Source organism: Mercenaria mercenaria, chromosome 18, assembly GCF_021730395.1.
Source record: "Mercenaria mercenaria strain notata chromosome 18, MADL_Memer_1, whole genome shotgun sequence".
Lineage (NCBI taxonomy): Eukaryota > Metazoa > Mollusca > Bivalvia > Venerida > Veneridae > Mercenaria > Mercenaria mercenaria.
In genome coordinates, this window is record NC_069378.1 from 43770948 (window position 1) to 43790000 (window position 19053).

General features: G+C 35.3%; 1 protein-coding gene across 1 annotated transcript; it reads right to left on the reverse strand.

The window, feature by feature from the left end:
• On the reverse strand, window positions 1-17888 carry LOC128550555 (uncharacterized). The gene is made up of 7 exons (XM_053529801.1): window positions 17843-17888; window positions 15290-15346; window positions 13366-13461; window positions 11858-11950; window positions 8319-8388; window positions 2222-2407; window positions 1-417 (listed from the first exon to the last, which is right to left on the reverse strand). The coding sequence occupies exons 1-6, from the start codon at window positions 17886-17888 to the stop codon at window positions 2224-2226; spliced, it is 546 nt and encodes a 181-aa protein (XP_053385776.1). The 3' UTR covers window positions 1-417; window positions 2222-2223.
• Window positions 17889-19053: the final 1165 nt, after the last annotated feature.

Here is a 19053-nt window from a genome sequence, read left to right on the forward strand (position 1 = left end):
CATTTATTATAGTATACATAACAATTAACAATATCAAAAACTAGACAACACTGCGCGGAGAAATACTAAACAACTGTATGAATATCGTCAAATTTTCTATTATTTTAGTGAGATTGTATTTGATTGATTTAACACATTTATACTGGTGTTCATTCTAAAGTCCAACATCCAAATTTATCGTTAATAAGTGTACTTCATGAAGCGTGCTTCACGAGAAAATCGTTCACTTTTGAATATTTAAACATTCCATTTTTCGATCAGTTCCTGCGCTAAATTTTCCGCGGTGGTTTGTGGTGATTGCATCTTGTACCTGTAGTTACTTGGGTACCTAACCACGCCATTGGGAGTTTTTGCAGTGACGTAAACTCCTCCCACACTGAAGTCGGTAAAGCTGAAGTCAGACTGGTCGAATTCCATCTGTAAAATGACAAAAGATAGTTTTGAATATTTGTAATGCCGAGTTTAACGGTTTAGGCATTCTGCATAAAAGTGGTACATTAGTTGTCCAAAGAGAGTGCGATTCGATACTTCGTGTAAAATCAGACAATTAAGAATGGTTTCTATATAATTTTAATGCGTAACAGTGTTATATAGGTCGATTTCGTGTCAGTCTACTTGAAAGTATTTTCTGAGAGCAATTTCTTTGAAGACAACTGACTTAGTTGTATTCCATATATTTCTCATTAACTTTGACGAATCGACTTAGTACATCTTCACTTCTGATGTACGTTTGGTAGTCGTCTTTTTAGGCATAAAGGGCTGTAGCTTAACAACACTTTTGAAAGGATGGGAATCAAGGTCAAGAAATCATTAACTTATTCCCACTGTTGAAATTGTACAGGGGTTTCTTTAAAGACCCAGTGTAGCAACGTTAAATGTCGCAACGCCGCTAAATGTCGCAACCACCGTTATATGTCGCAAGGTTAACGTTAAATGTCGCAACCACCGTTAAATGTCACAAAATCGTCTGCCGCTAAATGTCGCACCTTTAACGTTAAATGTCGCAAAAATTTGCCCACCGTTGTCGCAACTCCAACGCTAAATGTCGCACAGCAAAATAAGGTAAGTTAAACAGTCTTTGCAAGAAGAGATAAGATTGGGTAATGCATGCTTGCATGCATCAGTATGCAATGTGTTAATTTTGGAAGGGCTGCAATGACCTTTCACTCTAATCTGCACGTTTACTTTTCAGTGGCCCCGCACCATACATACGTTATATCTTCTATATATAAAGGTTTGAGCACTAACGTAGTACTCGCCACAGTACTAAATTTATTTCAGGTCTGAACTAAGTAATTCTATGGAGTCCTGTTTAGCTCATGAGATATTAAGCTCGTGCTCCGTATTGTCGCGCGTTGTATCGCATGTCTTGAGTCGACCTGAATTTCGTTACACAACAGCCCGGGGGCCAGAAATTGTTGATGGAGGAGGGAGGGGGGCACCAGTTAAAAACAAAAGCGTCACCGGCGCCGTGCGATAGGTACAGGGTTCCTCTATCCGTATTTGTGGGAAAGATTTTTAATGTACAGGTATGAAATGCTGGCCTGTGGGGTGCATTTTTGTCTATTTTTTGAGGTACGTACTAGAGGGGCACTCCCCTTATTTTAGGTGGTTAGGGTCTTTTCCCCTTCACAATACAGGTATGGAATGCTGGACTTTTATTGCATTTTTTGTTCAAAATTTCGGTGCATGGGAGGGGTTATGGGAGGGAAAATTTGAAAAACAGATATAAAATGGTTGCCTCTGGTGCATTTTTGGTCTTAATTTTAAGGTACTGGAGGAATATTGAAATATAAGTGTAAAAATGTTCGCCTCTGGGGTGTTTTGGGTCTACATTTTGAGAAAATATTTCCAAAATAGTCGGGTGCAACCTAGATGAGTATAAGTCACTACTAAGCCAACAAGGGTGGGGTTGGGGTGGGGGATCGGCTCGGGCCGCGATCCGGGCCTGTTGCAAAACAGGATGTTTAAAGACCTGTTCCCGTCCTACCTTTTAACCTGAAACTAGACTTTATGTAATGTAATACTATCACTGTAAATTTTCGGGTCTATAACTAATAGATGAAGAAGGTTCAAGATTTTAGGTAAATTATAATTGCATGCATACTATTCTAAACCTAATGCATAGCCTACTATGATCAATACACGTGAACTTGCTAATTTCATGTTTGACTAAACAATATACAGTAGCTTTTCATATTTTCAAAAATAAGTTTTGTACCTTCAGTGTCGCCAGGGCGGTCTTTCTGCCTTAGCTTTAGCTTTTAAGCCTGGCAGAGCTGGCCTGCCAGGTCGTGGCTTACATTGTGAAGTACCCTGTGAAGTTAAAGGCTGCGGTGCAGAGGTAGATTCATTTGCCGCTGAAGCTGAAGGTTTTTCGGCAGATACTGCCGTGAAGGCAGCAATCCTAAAACAAAGAAAAATAAAAATTTATTCGTTTGCTGAAACATAATGATGGATAATTCCAAGACACTAGTAAATAACAGACTTTGCACATATTTTAATCAGGGTAAACGTTCTCGTTCATGTAAAACACTACAATCGCGGTAAAACAAGAACAGCAGAAAATTTCCATGAGAAAACCTTCATGTGTGACAAAAATCAAAACTCATTATTTTTTTAACCTTTCAAATCTGAAAATTGGAAGTAATTATTTTCAATATTTTAAGAGTTACAATGATTTTAGGTAAGTTATCAAAGGTATTTTGAGACGTGACTGTGGCTTTGGAATTTCCGTTTCCATGACAACGCACGTGTCATTTATTTGTCAAATATGGTAGAATTCGATTTCCATTAGATAATTGTATTACAATAAAGTTGTTTCTAGTTTCTACATGGACGTGTATCATTGAAGGTTCCATGTTCACCGCCGTTTGAATACATCTGCGGATGTCTCTGAATTGCTTTTTGTACTTTTAGCATGTGTAAATGATGAGTTCAGCTCAACCCGGGGCTAGAGGGCGTGGACGGTAGCATGCATTTCCACTACCATCCATGAACAGGCTCAATCAAACCGAGCCTGCAACATTTTTGTTTTTGTCGTGTTGAGCGACCTGTGAAGTTTCCACTTTTTCTATTTTAATGGAAGAACAGTTCAATCGCTATGCCGGGGGCGCAAAGAGTTATTAAAAATTTTGCACTTTTCTATTGTTCTTGTTTTGATCGCTCGGGAGATATGCCAAGCCTAAACAATGGTTTTCAAACTGACGCAGAAGAATTTAGTTAAAATAATCGCGATATTTTTTATAACCTTATATATATACTGCTTTCATGTACGTGTCTGTTAAGAGAGAAGAAAACACATATTTATTCAGATTTGAAAAGTGACAAATTTATCATTATAGACTTCCTTGACGGACTATTTCTGTTTCATATGTGACGTATTGTCGCGCGTAACACAGTGACTATTTGGTAGAGGTAACGATAGATAAAACTATCGGTGGATTGTAGTGGTCACATTTGCATACTTAGGTGGCTATAGGAACAATAGGTAACTGTACTTTTTCTTTGATGTCATTCATTCCGTAAGGCTTTTATGTGGCTATTTTTCTCTTACGTGGCTAAAAGAACAACAGGGAGAACAAAAGAGTAGCCACATAAGTATCCATATGTAGGAACGTCCGTTCGTCCGTCCGTCCGTACGAGGTTAACCAAATGGGACCGTTTCGTCTAGCATCAATACCCCTTACTAGAATGACTTGATACTAATGCAGATGTAACCTGTGACCATTCCTCATCTTCAGACATCACCTGACCTCAGTTTGACCTTGACCTTGACCTTATTTTGGACTTAGGTTGCTTTATATGGGCCATCTCTTAGTTACCAAAAATGGGACCGTTTCGTATAGCATCAATACCCCTTACTAGAATGACTTGATACTAATGCAGATGTAACCTGTGACCATTCCTTATCTTCAGACATCACCTGACCTCAGTTCGACCTTGACCTTGACCTCATTTTGGACTTAGGTTGTTTTATATGGGCCATATCTTGATTAACCAAATGGGACCGTTTCGTCTAGCATCAATACCCCTTACTAGAATATCTTGATACTAATGCAGATGTAACCTGTGACCATTCCTCATCTTCAGACATCACCTGACCTTAGTTTGACCTTAAACTTGACCTCGTTTTGGACTTTGGTTGCTTTTTATCGACAAGGATGCCACCGGGGGCATCAATCGTTTATTGAACGGAGCTTCTTGTATCTCTCTCTTTTGTGCTTAATGTAACAAGAGCACCGCCTTGCGGGTGCTGACGCTCTTCTGATTTTTTTTTGTGTAATAGAAATATTGTCCTACCCATGATTTTCTAAGTCTAAAAAGGGCCATCATTCTTGCAAAAAGCAGGATAGAGTTATGTTTCTTGATGTACAGTGTCCACTTATGATGGTGAACAACTGTTGTTAGTTTTAAAGCAATAGCTTTGATAGTTTATGAGAAAAGTTGACTTAAACATAATACTCAACCAAGAAAATGATCTTCTAAGTCCAAAAGGGGCAATAATTATTGCAAAAAGCAGGATGGAGTTATGTTGCTTGCTGTATAGGGTCAGCTTATGATGGTGAACAAGTGTTGCAAGTTTCAAAGCAATAGCTTTGATAGTTTAAGAGAAAAAGTTGACCTAAACATAAACCTTAACCAAGAAATCTGATATTTTCTAAGTCCAAAAGGGGCCATAAATCTTGCAAAAAGCAGGTTTGAGTTATGTTTCTTGCTGTACAGGGTCAAATTATGATGGTGAACAAGTGTTGCAAGTTTTAAAGCAATAGCTTTGATAGTTTAGAATAAAAGCTGACCTAAACATAAAACTTAACCAAGAAAACTGATTTTCTAAGTCCAAAAGGGGCAATAATTCTTGCAAAAAGCAGGATGGAGTTACGTTTCTTGATGTACAGGGTCTGCTTATGATGGTGAACAAGTATTCCAAGTTTTAAAGCAATAGCTTTGATAGTTTAGGAGAAAAGTTGACCTAAACATCAAACTTAACCAAGAAATCTGATATTTTCTAAGTACAAAAGGGGCCATAAATCTTGCAAAAAGCAAGATGGAGTTATGTTTCTTGCTATACAGGGTCAGCTTATGATGGTGAACAAGTATTCCAAGTTTCAAAGCAAAAGCTTTGATTGTTTAGGAGAAAAGCTGACCTAAACATAAAACTTAACCAGGCAACGCCGACGCCGACGCCGACGCCGACAACCGCTCAAGTGATGACAATAACTCATTTTTTTTCAAAAAATCAGATGAGCTAAAAATGAGCATAGCCCCTGATGTAGAATAAACTACCAAAATGCGTTTCATTCCACGATTCTTAACATGTCATATGTACCCTTGCAACGCAATTTGTCGCTTCCAAAATTCGGCCGAGTTTTGGTAGTGACTACCAAAACGCGTTGATACTATTTTGAGGTGTAACAGAGCGCAATATTCTTACGCTAAAGAACGAATACATATATCCCGATACAAAGACAATAAACTTTTTATTCAACATAAATGTAATGTTAATATTACGAATTGTTCAATAGTCTGTAAAATACTAAATCAAAGAATTAATGCAACGACACACATTAAATTAAAGGCACTCGCTACAGTTTTTCCAGACGGGTCGATATTTACCCCAACACCGTGCCAATTTTGTTGTGTTTCTAATCGATGTAGCTCACTGCAGAGTTGGCGCGGTCTTCTGCGCATGCCTGGAAGCATTTATCTAATGTCGCGTACGGCAAAAATTCGCAAATTATTGTATGTTCGCATGCATTGAATGTACAAATTGTATAATATACTGACTAAATGTTAGGGTAAGTATCACCATGGTTACAAAATATATACATTTAAAGTACTTTGAGTTCAAATTGCTTCAATCCGACATATACTGGAGTCTGTTATTCATACCAGCGCTCCAACTCTGCATTGAGTCACAGCTGTTTCTAATCCCGTACCGTACCCGTACCGTACATTCGTAAACTATAGGTTTTGTTAAAAAAAAGGCGGAAACTTTAATCGTTCTATGCCATCAAAATGCTTCAGAAACACCTTAAAATCCTCTTATTAAGAAATCTGCCGTTTGATAATTTTATATATATATTTCCAAGTCATTTGCTCAAACACTGAAAGAGTATTTCGTACCAGCCTGCGTTGTATAAATGCCCGCCACAACCCACCTCGTTGTAATTTGATTTAAGCGAAATCTAATATGATGACTTATCAATTTTCGTTTTGTTTTAGATTAGGTAGACATAACCAAAGGTATTTGCAGAGATTGATTAAATTCTATTATGTGAAACTCGATAAAATAGCAGAAGTAACAACTTAAAACTGACAAAAATATGCAACAAGAGCTGTCACAGGAGACAGCGCGCTCGACTATTTCGATGCTGGATAGTGAAACTGGGCACATCTGAGGAAACTAGAGCTGGCACTGGAGTGTTTAACGACTCCAATTGTGAATGAAAATATTGCACAATAGCTGAGTCTATGTCAAAAATATCAACTTAAAGTAATAAGAGAGGTAAAGATAAAATGTATCAAAACACTATATAAGTATATCCTAAGCAACAAGGGGCATAATTCATTAAATATTGGTGCAAGAGTTATGCACCTTGTGTCATATGGCGTGGGTGATGATGTTGAACAACTAGTTTAAGCTTGAATCAAAGCCATTCAGTAATAACAGAGACAGAGTGAAAGTGCATCAAAACTTTAACCTAAAATTCTAAGTATAAAGGGGGAATAATTAATGAAAAATTGGTGCCAGAGTTATGCACCTTGCGTCATATGGTGTGGGTGATGATGTTGAACAACTATTTTAATTTTGAATCAAATCCATTCAGTAATAACAGAACAGAGTGAAAGTGCATAAACACTTTAACCTAAAATTCTAAGTAAAAAGGGGAAATAATTCATATAAAATTGGTCCCAGAGTTATGCACCTTGTGTCATATGATAAGGGTAATGATGTTGAACAATTGTTTAAGTTTGAATCAGATCCATTCAGTAATAACAGAGATAGAGTGAAAGTGCATAAAACTTTAACCTGAGATTCTAAGTAAAAAGGGGAATAATTCATGAAAAATTGTGCCAGAGTTATGCATCTTGTGTCATATGATGATGATGCTGAACAACTATTTTAAGTTTGAATCAAATCCATTCAGTCATAACAGAGGTAGAGTGAAAGTGCACCAAAACTTTAACCTGAAATTCTAAGGAAAAAAGGGGGAATAATTCATGAAAAAATGATGCCAGAGTTATGCACCTTGTGTCATATGATGTGAGTGATGATGCTGAACAACTATTTTAAGTTTGAATCAAATCCTTTCAGTAATAACTGAGATAGAGTGAAAGTGCATCAAAACTTTAACCTGAAAATCTAAGTGAAAAGGGGGGATAATTCATGAAATATTGGTGCCACACTTATGGCCCTTATGTCAGATGATGTGGATGATGATGAGGAATAAGTATTTCAAGTTTGAATCAAATCCATCAAGTAATTATAGAGATAAGTTGAAAAAAGAGAAAGTGTAAAAAAACTTTAACCAAGGTGGGGACGCGGAAAGACGCCGACGCCGGGTCGAGTAGGATAGCTCTCCTTATACTTCGTATAGTCGAGCTAAAAATAGCCCTTGGGTCTGCGGAACAAGTATTCTTTTCTTTACAAAATCATGTTCTTTTGATTTCTCTGAGCATGTTTCAAATAGATATATTGTTTTCCGTTATAAAAATGCTTAGATAATCAAATTTATGCTGATTATTGTACTTTACTGAAATATATTTTAGGATTACAGAAATTTTGAAAAATGTTTAAAATAGCACCATATCTAGGGACAAATTAAATTGAAACAAAGCTGGTGACCTAGTATTTTTATTTCATTTTTTCAATACATCATAACATGATCTTTTAAAACAAAACATTTCGTCAAAATCTATTATTGGGAAAAGACTATGTAATCATAAGTCATACGTCGACTTTCCAGCTTTGTCGGTGGAGGAAGACCCAAAGTGTCGTTCCGTTCATTATTTCACCATGGGGGACACCTGTTGAGAGCAGTCTCAAATTTGATGTTTAATAGTTTAATTATGCCGAAAGAATCGAATCAATTACAGCAGAAACGCTACAAAACATTGTTGAGTAAAAGCGAACGTCAGTAACCGCGAAATACAACGTATTACTAGCTTTTATTAAATTTATTGAGGTTAACATTTTTTCATACCACACACCCAGGAATGCAATATTCATATAATATCAAACTAAAATAATACTGAAACTGAAATATTCAAACAACTCCGCATTTAAATAGGTTAAGGAACAAGATACTACATACCTTTCCTTTTCCCTCTTCGCGCTTTCATAGAGCTTTCTCAAGGACTCTATTTTCATCCTGCCAACTCCTCCTAAAATGAAAAAATCTTTAGTAGTGTCTGTAAAATGTTAAATGTGATTGTTTTCTGTGTTTACCTCATTATACCTTATAACCTTATTATACCTTATTATCACTGTACTGTATATCTACCAACAAAAACTATAAGAAATGACTGCCTTTTAATGAGGACGGTAAGTCAATTTATTTTATGCTATACAGTGAAGTACTGAAATTTATCAGTGAAATAAGATATTAATGATATTTTCACTGTTTCAAACTACGTAGGACATATTTAGTGTTTTCAGAGGTAACTCATATGTCACGGTACGGACTTGGTCACGTAAGGGGTGTGTCAGGCAGCCGGTTAGCTCAGTGGGTAGCGCACTCGCTCTGTAAGCGAGTGGTCCAAGGTTCGAGCCCCGGACGTACCGCACATTTTTCTCACCCTATGACATACGACCCAAATTTGATGGTCAGCTAAATGCTTGTTTAAATGTGTCGTCTGGTTGGTTCAAACAAAAAAAGATTTGCGTAAAGTAAAAATAGCTATATCGGATATCCAAATATACAGTTGGGTCATTCAGCAAATTAGGAACCCTTACGTATGAGTTACTAAGTCCTGCATAGGAGACACTAACTCCTACGTAGGAGATACTAAGTCCTACGTAGAAGATACTACCTCCTACGTAGGAGATACTATGTCTTACGTAGGGGATACTATGTCCTACGTAGGAGATAGTAAGTCGTACGTAGGAGATTCTAAAGTCCTACGTAGGGGATACTATGTCCTACGTATGTAGGAGATAGTAAGTCGAACGTAGGAGGTACTTAGTACTACGTAGGAGATATTAAGTACTATGTAGGAGATACTAAGTACTACGTAGGAGATACTAAGTCCTACGTAGGAGATACTATGTCTTACATAGGAGATAGTAAGTCGTACGTAGGAGATACTATGTCTTACATAGATACTATGTCCTACATAGGAGATACTAAGTCCTACGTAGGAGGTATTATGTCTTACATAGGAGATAGTAAGTCGTACGTAGGAGATACTATGTTTTACATAGGAGATAGTAAGTCGTACGTAGGAGATACTATGTCTTACATAGATACTATGTCTTACATAGGAGATACTAAGTCCTACGTAGGAGGTATTATGTCTTACATAGGAGATAGTAAGTCGTACGTAGGAGATACTATGTTTTACATAGGAGATAGTAAGTCGTACGTAGGAGATACTATGTCTTACATAGATACTATGTCTTACATAGGAGATACTAAGTCCTACGTAGGAGGTATTATGTCTTACATAGGAGATAGTAAGTCGTACGTAAGACAATTTTAAATCTCTCTACCAGCACCAGGGGCAGGACGCTTCCATATGAACTACACTTGAATGCGAAATAATATGAATTATGCAAAATATTCTTCAGTAAAGGTATAAATGTATGAAAATAATAACAGGATAATAAATATTTTCATTCTATTATAAATAAATGTAAAAGAAATCAGGATACATTATAGAACTTTTTATATTTTTTCTTCAGAGGTATTTTTACGTCACGATACTATGACGTCGTGATGTGATGCACGTGACGTTGAGAGGATAAACTGGACACAATTTGGTTAAAACCATTAACAAGAGCTGTCGGATGACAGCGCGCTCGACTATTCGAAGAATTGATTGAAGAATGGGGTCAAAAAATTTCCATAGATTTTCAGACTAAACAAAAAAATGGATTAAACAAAAAATGTTCCTTTATTTGTGGATTTCGATTAGTCTTGCACTAAATGGCAATGTGTGACCATGATGGCAAATATGTTAAGTTATATGTTAGGCAAAACATGGATTTATATGAAAAATTTAACTAATTTCCAAGTCCAAAAAGGGCCATAATTCAGTCAAAATAGTTGACAGAGTTATGTACTCTTGCCTACAGATGGAAATCATGTTGATAAACTAGTGTTAAAAGTTTCAAAGCCACAGTTCAAATAGTTTTGACAAAATGCTGACTTGTAAAAAAAACTGAACAAATTTGAAAGTCCAAAAAGGGCCATAATTCAGTCAAAATAGTTGTCAGAGTTATGTACTCTTGCCTAGAGATGGAAATCATAATGATAAACAAGTGTTTAAAGTTTAAAAGAATATGTCAAATAGTCTTGACAAAACATGGACATATACAAAACAGAACCAGTTTCCAAGTTCAAAAAGGGCCATAATTCAGCCAAAAAAGACGAGAGAGTTACGTACTCTTGCCTATTGATAGAGACTATTATACTGAAATAGATATAAAAGTTTCAAAGCCATATGTCAAACACTTTACACAAAATATAAACTGGTACGAAAAACTTAACCAAGATTTCTAAGACAAAAGGGGCCATAATTCAGTCAAAATGCTTGATGGAGTTATGTACTCTTGCCTACAACTGGATATTGTGATGGTAAACAAGTGTTGAAAGTTTCAAAGCTTTATCTCAAAAGACTTTGTCAAAATGTGGACTGGTACGAAAAACTTAACCAAGATTTCTAAGTCAAAAAGGGGCCATAATTCAACCAAAATGCTTGATGGAGTTATGTACTCTTGCCTACAACTGGACATGGTGATGGTAAACAAGTGTTGAAAGTTTCAAAGCTTTATCTCAAAAGACTTTGTCAAAATATGAACTGGTACGAAAAACTTAACCAACATTTCTAAGTCAAAAGGGGCCATAATTCAGTCAAAATGCTTGACAGAGTTCTGATCTCTTGCCTATAACTGGACATGGTGATGGTAAACAAGTGTTGAAAGTTTCAAAGCTTTATCTCAAAAGACTTTGTTAAAATATGAACTGATACGAAAAACTTAACCAAGATTTCTAAGTCAAAAGGGGCCATAATTCAGTCAAAATGCTTGACAGAGTTATGTACTCTTGCCTATAACTGGACATGGTGATGGTAAACAAGTGTTGAAAGTTTCAAAGCTTTATCTCAAAAGACTTTGTCAAAATGTAGACTGGTACGAAAAACTTTACCAGGGTGTGACGCCGACGCCGACGCCGTGGTGAGTAGGATAGCTCTACTTATTCTTCGAATAGTCGAGCTAAAAATGCATAGATCTAATATAAATAGAAAATGTGTTTGTTTCATTGTAAGATGGAAATATTTTTCAGTCGTGAACACCGTAATTTACATTTTCACTCGTGGATGCTCCACAAGTGAAAATATTGCATTATAGTGTTCATTCGGTGAAATATATACTAAAACAAACAAATATATTGACAGAAACTTAATGGTAACAATTATTTGATTGATGATATAATCCAGATTGCTGAAGATTTCTTGAGAAAAAGGAATCAAATCAAAATGTTTTCTGCGGCTACTTTTTCTAGTGTTTGGTGTTAAATTGTGCATGACGTCACATTGATATGACATCATAATTTTATGGCGTCAATACCTGAATAATTCACGGTTATTAATTATGTGATTTTGCTGAATTACTTATATTTAGCAGACTTACTAGGTGGGTGATTTACAGACACGAACGGCACGCCTGTTCTTCTCCACCATTCCGGGCAGTGTTCTTCTTTGTGGTAAAAATTCCTTCGTCTTCCTACATTATGACAAAATAGTGCATATTATTATAACTGACTGGAGAAAAAGTGATATTTGGTTTCAGTAAAATACTTCTTAAACCAATGTTTTGTATTCCGACTTTACACTTTTTGGCAACAAGACTGAAATCACTAGGATACTCCGCAAAGCTACTGATGCTTATTGATAAGTGTGTGTAAAGATGATGCAAAGATAAGGACTCTGAAAATAAGGGGAATGGTGTTGGAGATGAAATACTATAAACAGATGTGAAGATATTGTATATAATGTACCTAATTCAATATTATAAAATTTCATAAGAACTCTATGTTTGATCATAGCTGCGTACATTTAAAACACAGTATAGCCATTCACCCATACATCATATACATGTATACCTTGATTTGTTTGAATACCAATACATAATATTACTAAAAGATGTGCAATGAAATTATTGAAAAATTTATTAAACTTGATAGATCTATCCGCTTGTCAATCAGTCTGAAGAATACGTCAATTATTCAAAACAATCTGATTTCTGATCTGATAATAAATACTATCACAAAACATACAACTATCTTGTATTGAAATGTTTTCCTCTCGTACAGTTTAAATACTTTTGTGGGATTAAAATTTCAGATCTGAAATCTATAAATCTATAAAACGAATAAATTTCTAATGAAACGCTAGCGTATTAGGTACGAAAAAAGTATCCATTGTTTCGTGCAAGCACAGAAAATTGCTAAAATATTTTGTTTAAAGAAAAACATCAGTCACATACAACATTCACATGCTATTCATTTATATTAATGGAAAGTATATAGACAATCAAGCATGTAAGAGATGATGTCTTGTTACTTGATCACAGTTTGAGATAAGAGTTATCAAAGCGCTAAGGGGAGAAAACGCTAACAGCGAAACTGACTTAATCATAGTATTTGCACACTTCCTTCCCCTGATAAGTGAGGAAAATTTCTCAGTATGTCTACGGCCTTATACACAATTTTACATTTTAAACCTTTTACCGTAAAAGTGGGCACCTATACCTTTGATCTGTATTCCGTAAAAGACCGTGGTAGTGGTCAGGCGGAACCCGTTAACGCACTTCTACGGCAATATACTAGTATATTATCTTTTATATTAAAAAACAAACAAACCTCATAATGCAGTAGCCGGAGCTTTCAACTTTCTTCAGCGGCGTTTATTTAAGAATCAAAAAATATTAGTGTAAAAATATATATATATGTGTTTTATTAACAGTGTGTGATAAATGCAGACCAGACATGAGTGATGCGATTCTGCCATTGGTTAAGTAATTTTGTTTTTTGCCGGTTTTCTCCAATCTATAGAAAGATAAAATTGACCATAGATTTCCAATATCAAGTAATCAGTATCACTGTATAATATTTAGCTGGTATGTAAATTTTCACTTACTTCTCGGTCCCAATAAATGAGTGATGAACTTTCTTAAAAATTCTGCCTTTGTTTCCTTCACCTCTTTTGGAAATTCAGTCCGTTTAAGATTGGTTTCTGCAAGGAACAAAAAAATCAAAGCAGTGAGAGGACTGATATGGGCAGCGGTTGACAGCTTCTGGTAATGGGCATGAACTGTTCAACAGTTAGCTTAAGTTTGGTGATTCTAGTTAAACTTCTTCTGATTAATAAGCATTTTCAACCTTTCTTTTACCAAATCAAGTGGTAAAACTCTGCTTTTACTCTGTCAAAGGGGATAAAATATATGAGCAAAGCTTATGTGCTTATTCAAAATTTTGTGACGTTTGGTTAATTTTGCTCAATTTTTTTTTTTTTGAATTAAAAGCATTTTTAAACAAATCAATGGGAAACACCCTGCTTTTACTTGTAGAGCTTGTAAAACACTTGCATGAATTAACTGACAAGGAACAGAAATTTATTTGGTCACTGCCTACTGGACATTTAAGGTATTGATCTTAAATCAATAATCATGGGCCATTTACCAGTCTTAAATGACCTTCGTATCCAATGTGATCTTAGACCAAAGCATAATGTAGTTTTCTGGAAAAAATGTTCTACTGTAAATGTGATATTGACCTTTGACCTACTGAACTCAAAACTATTAGAGGTCATTTGCTGGTCATGACAATGACCGTAAATTTGTGGTTTGGTAAATCTGTGGTCACGCTTCGCTGCCCAAAAAATAGATATCCATACAATATTGATTATTGGGTATATTAGTGACCCTCCACGGTAATATGTGGGGTCAGTATATTGATAGTTAACGAGGCATCAGCCCATATAGTTTCTTGGGGTGTCACTACAGACTGTACTACAGTAATTGATTTTTTTATCGGCCGCTTCATCTTAGTCTTAAACTACACGAAAACCAACTGACCCTCCAGAAATAAAAAGGGCCACTATGTTGCCATCGTTGTATAATATTAGGTTATTTGACATTGCTCTGTACAATACGTCGTTTTATTCTATATTTGTTTTATCTATCCACTCGTGAACGTTCATTTGCAACACGTGACCATACAATATATAACCTCAATGTTCGCACGTGCCTACAAAAAACCCCTGTATTTTTTCCGTATTCAGGACGGTTAAAAAAGTCCTATGTTAAACATAAGATAAAGCCCGAAACGCGTGAAAATGTTCCGAATGTAAATCGGATGAAGTAGGCGCTCTATGTACAGAGTTAGATTATGTGTCTTGAAATGAGGAAGGCAGAAATACAATATTAAGTGAATCATTTTAATTCAAACGAAAATGAAATATATATAGAATAAAGAAGCTATTTAACATTGAACTATACAATACGAGATATATTTATACTCAAACCTAGCGGCTCGTCCAACATGGTTTTCTCAGCTATATCTCCATATTTCCTTCTACATGCACACATACTACCGAAATAATGTTTATATCTGGTTTTATGAAATTTTAAAGCGGCATCATTTAAGTCATATGTCGATATTTCTGGCCGAAATGATGAATAAGAATTACATTTACTTTAGGCATGGCGTGCACCTTGGTAGAACCATCAATCTTTTAAATGCCGCTCGGATCGCTTCCTGACATTACGTCACAAGCATAAAATACTTCAATTTGAAAGAAGCTTTGTTATTTGCAAAATTCTGTGTGTAAGAAAACGAAACTATTACTGGTTGATTATTGAGTTGTTATCATGTAGGTACCTTTGTGAAGACATTCATAACCGAACTTGAAACCGAAAGAAGGCTCTAACATTTTAAACATCTCCCCCTCTCTCTATCAGTATATAAGAGCGAATTTAACGTTAACCATTTAAATTTAACGTTAACGTCGGGTTTAGGTTTAAAACAAATACAGGTCGCATGTTGAATTAATTCAAAGTTACCTTTCTTAACGGTGTCCCTTACTTCTTCTCTAACACCCTGTGGCAAAATGTGTGTATCTAAAATATCGAATATGACAAACAATAACCGCCAACGAAGGGCATATATTTGAAATTTATCTTAACACTTTATATAGATTTTCAAAAAAAATGGCAAAATAGTTTTATCATAAGCGTACAATCATTTTTATAGGAATGCAATACAATAAGAGGAATTCAAATTATTGTTTCATTATATAATCTTAAATGCGATATAGTCCTCTTAAAAGAGTTATTTTTCTAATGAAAATAATATTATTTTATTGATTTTTCATCTATAACATAGATACTATAGTTTGTGTTGAGGTTTCTTTCTAAAGCGCTGTTAAATGCTTTTTGTTTTTTTTGCGTTTCAAGTTCGTAAGAAGTCTAAACAAAAAGTTTATTTTGTTGAAATCAATTGTGGAAATTAAAATGTTATGGTAGATTTCTCGGAAGCAAGGAAAATAGCAAAAGCTTTCAGTATAAGTACAGTCGTATTTATTTTACAAATCATTTCCAAGAGCATTTGAATTATATTAATAACGTGGTTAAATATGGACAACACAATATTGTTTACTATGGCTCTTAAAAGCATAACGGAAATGACGTCAACGTGTTCTTACAACGTTACCACACAGAGTTATCGTTCATGATCCCACTTTCATCTTTGTCCTTTCCATTTTTACATTCTACCATTTGATAAACAAGAGCTGTCCGTAAGACAGCGCGCTCAACTATTCGGCGATTTGACAGTAAAATGAACATATGTCTAAATGAGAGACCTCTACTTTAAAAGGAAGATACGCAAAGGGGCATAATTATGTCAAAACATCAATTAGAGTTATTGGGATTGTAACCACAAATGCAGATGATGATGGTTTAGATATATTTTGAGTTTCAAATCATTATCTTATATAGTACCAAAGTTATTTTCAGAAAACAAAGTTTGTCAAAAAAATTAAGTATGCAAGGGGCATAATTTGGTCAAAAATACAAATCAGAGTTATAGGGAATGTTACCACACATGCAGATGATGATGATAAAGATACATTTTTAGTTTCACGTCTTTATCTTATATTGTACTAAAGTTAAATCAAGAAAGCGAAGATTTCTAAAACAAAACTTAAGTATGAAAGGGACATAATTCTGTCAAAAATACAATTAAGAGTTATGGGGATTGTAACCACACATGGAGATGATAATTATAAATAAACTTTTTTAATTTCAAGTTATTATCTTTTAAAGTACGAAAGATATGTCTATAAACGAAGCTTTCGAAAAAAATCTAACATGAAAATAATTCCAAGTATAACACCTTGGTGACCTTGACCTTGGATATAATGGGACCAGCCACTGCACATATTTTGTTCGTATGCTGGACAATGTTTATGTGAACTTACAGTTAGATATAAGCAATAGTAACAAAGATATGACAGAAAAACAAAGGTTGCCGAAAAACTTTAACCTTAAAAATAACCCAAGCATAACACATTGGTGACCTTGACATTGGGTATATTGGGCATTCGACATGTTTCTCTTGAATAACTTAGAATATTTTTAGATTCTACATACGTCCTTGGCACTATAGGATGATGAGGTGGCAAGTCCAATAACTCTGGCTTACATTTTAGCGAAATTATGTCCCTCTTTTTAAACTTAAATACTTGCTAAAGCGTTTTGTATGTAAACTAGTATTACATGAAAGGATTTAAAATAGTCGAGCATGAAGTCAGCTCTCGTTTCTGATGTCATATATAAATCGGGTTCGTTCCATTAGCAAGTTTTTGATCAGTGATTTTCTTCATATCTTCTTCAGTAGAGCGAGCCAGCGAATACTTTCAGTCGAGTGACAGTAATTCTTAAAATGTGTGTAGATCCCGCCCGCTTAGCTCAGTAGGGAGAGCGTTGGTCTACGGATCGCGGGATCACGAGTTCTATCCCCGGGCGGGTCTCCGTGACGATTTGATAAAAGACATTGCGTCTAAAATAATTCGTCCTCCACCTCTGATACATCATGTGGAGAAATTGGCAGTTACTTGCGGAGAACAGGTTTGTACTGGTACAGAATCAAAGAAAACTAGTTAAGTTAACTGCCCGCCGTTACATGACTGAAATACTGTTGAAAAACGGCGTTAAACCCAAAACAAACAAACAAACAAACAAACAAACAATAAACTGTGTAGAAAGTTTAAGCCTCTTCACCATGAAGCACGTTCTATGATAGTGTGCATGTAGAAAATAATATTAGGCAATTTCTATGTGTTTACATATTCGCCGTTATTCTGATTTACAATTGAAAAACCGATGCCTTTGTTGAATCTATACCGACCACGTTGGTTCTTTTTTTTTTTGCAAATTTGTATTCGTACTTTTATGATCGGAAGTAATGATCGTAAGTAATGATCGGAAGTGTTCGTTAAGACACAGTTAGTTAAAATTTTTACCCACGCTTTGTGTTTTGTACCTTTTGGCATACAAACACTAAATAGGAAAATGGCGCGAAAAAATGGTAGTCGCAAACTGGCGGATACAAACGGTAGGCTACCCAGTTTTGTTTTGCTCTGTAGATCTGCAGAGCCATTTTCCTTATTTTCTTTGCATTTCCTTTGCTAAAATCACACGACAGACCTATGCTTGACATGCACAGGTACCATTTTCATATTGACAGAATTTTTCATGGAAACTTAGATCATACACCGCCACTACAATTTGGCGTCTCTTTTTTTTTTTAGCTGATTATTAAGTTTGCTTTCATCAATTTAAACATGACCCCGACTTTCTTTTGTTTTTTGTGTGCTGCGACCATTGAAAGTATGTCCATATCAAAATGGAGAACATCTATTTAGTGTGTTGTAACCTATAATGTGACATTGGTAAAAACTGAAATCTGGCCAGATGAGGGTGGAAATGGGCTATTTTGATTAGAATTTGATAGAAAATGACAAATTTACTGCAATTGTGTTGTAAATGAGCATAAAACCAAAAATATCGCATTTTTACCGTTTTGGGGTGTTTTTATTTTTCAAAAACTGCATATTTATAGCCTAACGATTGCAAATTTCTGGCAATTAGAGGTAAAAACGAACATATTTAACAGTTTAAATGTGTAAAAAGAGTAAAAAATGATAAAACATGGCATAATAAGGCTACAGTTATGGTAACTGCTTGAAAGTTATGTTGCGACCGCTATTTTTGGCAAAATCTGAGGCGTTGTCTTAAGTTACTGAAAATGCCATAAAGCCTTAAAATCTGTAAATATCAAGCTACAACCTTATAATTTTTCCTGAATTTAGGATGTTTGTACATTTCAAATGAAACTTACACAATGTCAGAGAAAAAAAGTTTGCTTACAGGCATACAGACAATAAATAGGAAAATGGTGAGAAAAATAGTATCGCGTAATGGCGGATACAAATAGTCCTCAGCTTGATTGCTCTGTAGAGCTTTTTTCCTTATCTTCTTTGCATTTTTTGTGTGTGCAAAATTCACATGACAGAACTATGCTTGTCGTGTAGGTAGCATTTTCATCATGAAATAACAACTTGACAGAATTGTTCGGGGAAACTTAGATCTTACACCACCACTACAATTTGGGGGTCTCATTTTTTAGCTGATTTTGCAGTTTGTGTGTTTGACTGAAAATAATTTTCTTGCATCAAACATACACCTCCCCCCCCCCCCCGTCCCCAAACATTTCTTTTTATTTTTATTCTTCAAGAAAATGTAAGTTACAGACATTTAAAATG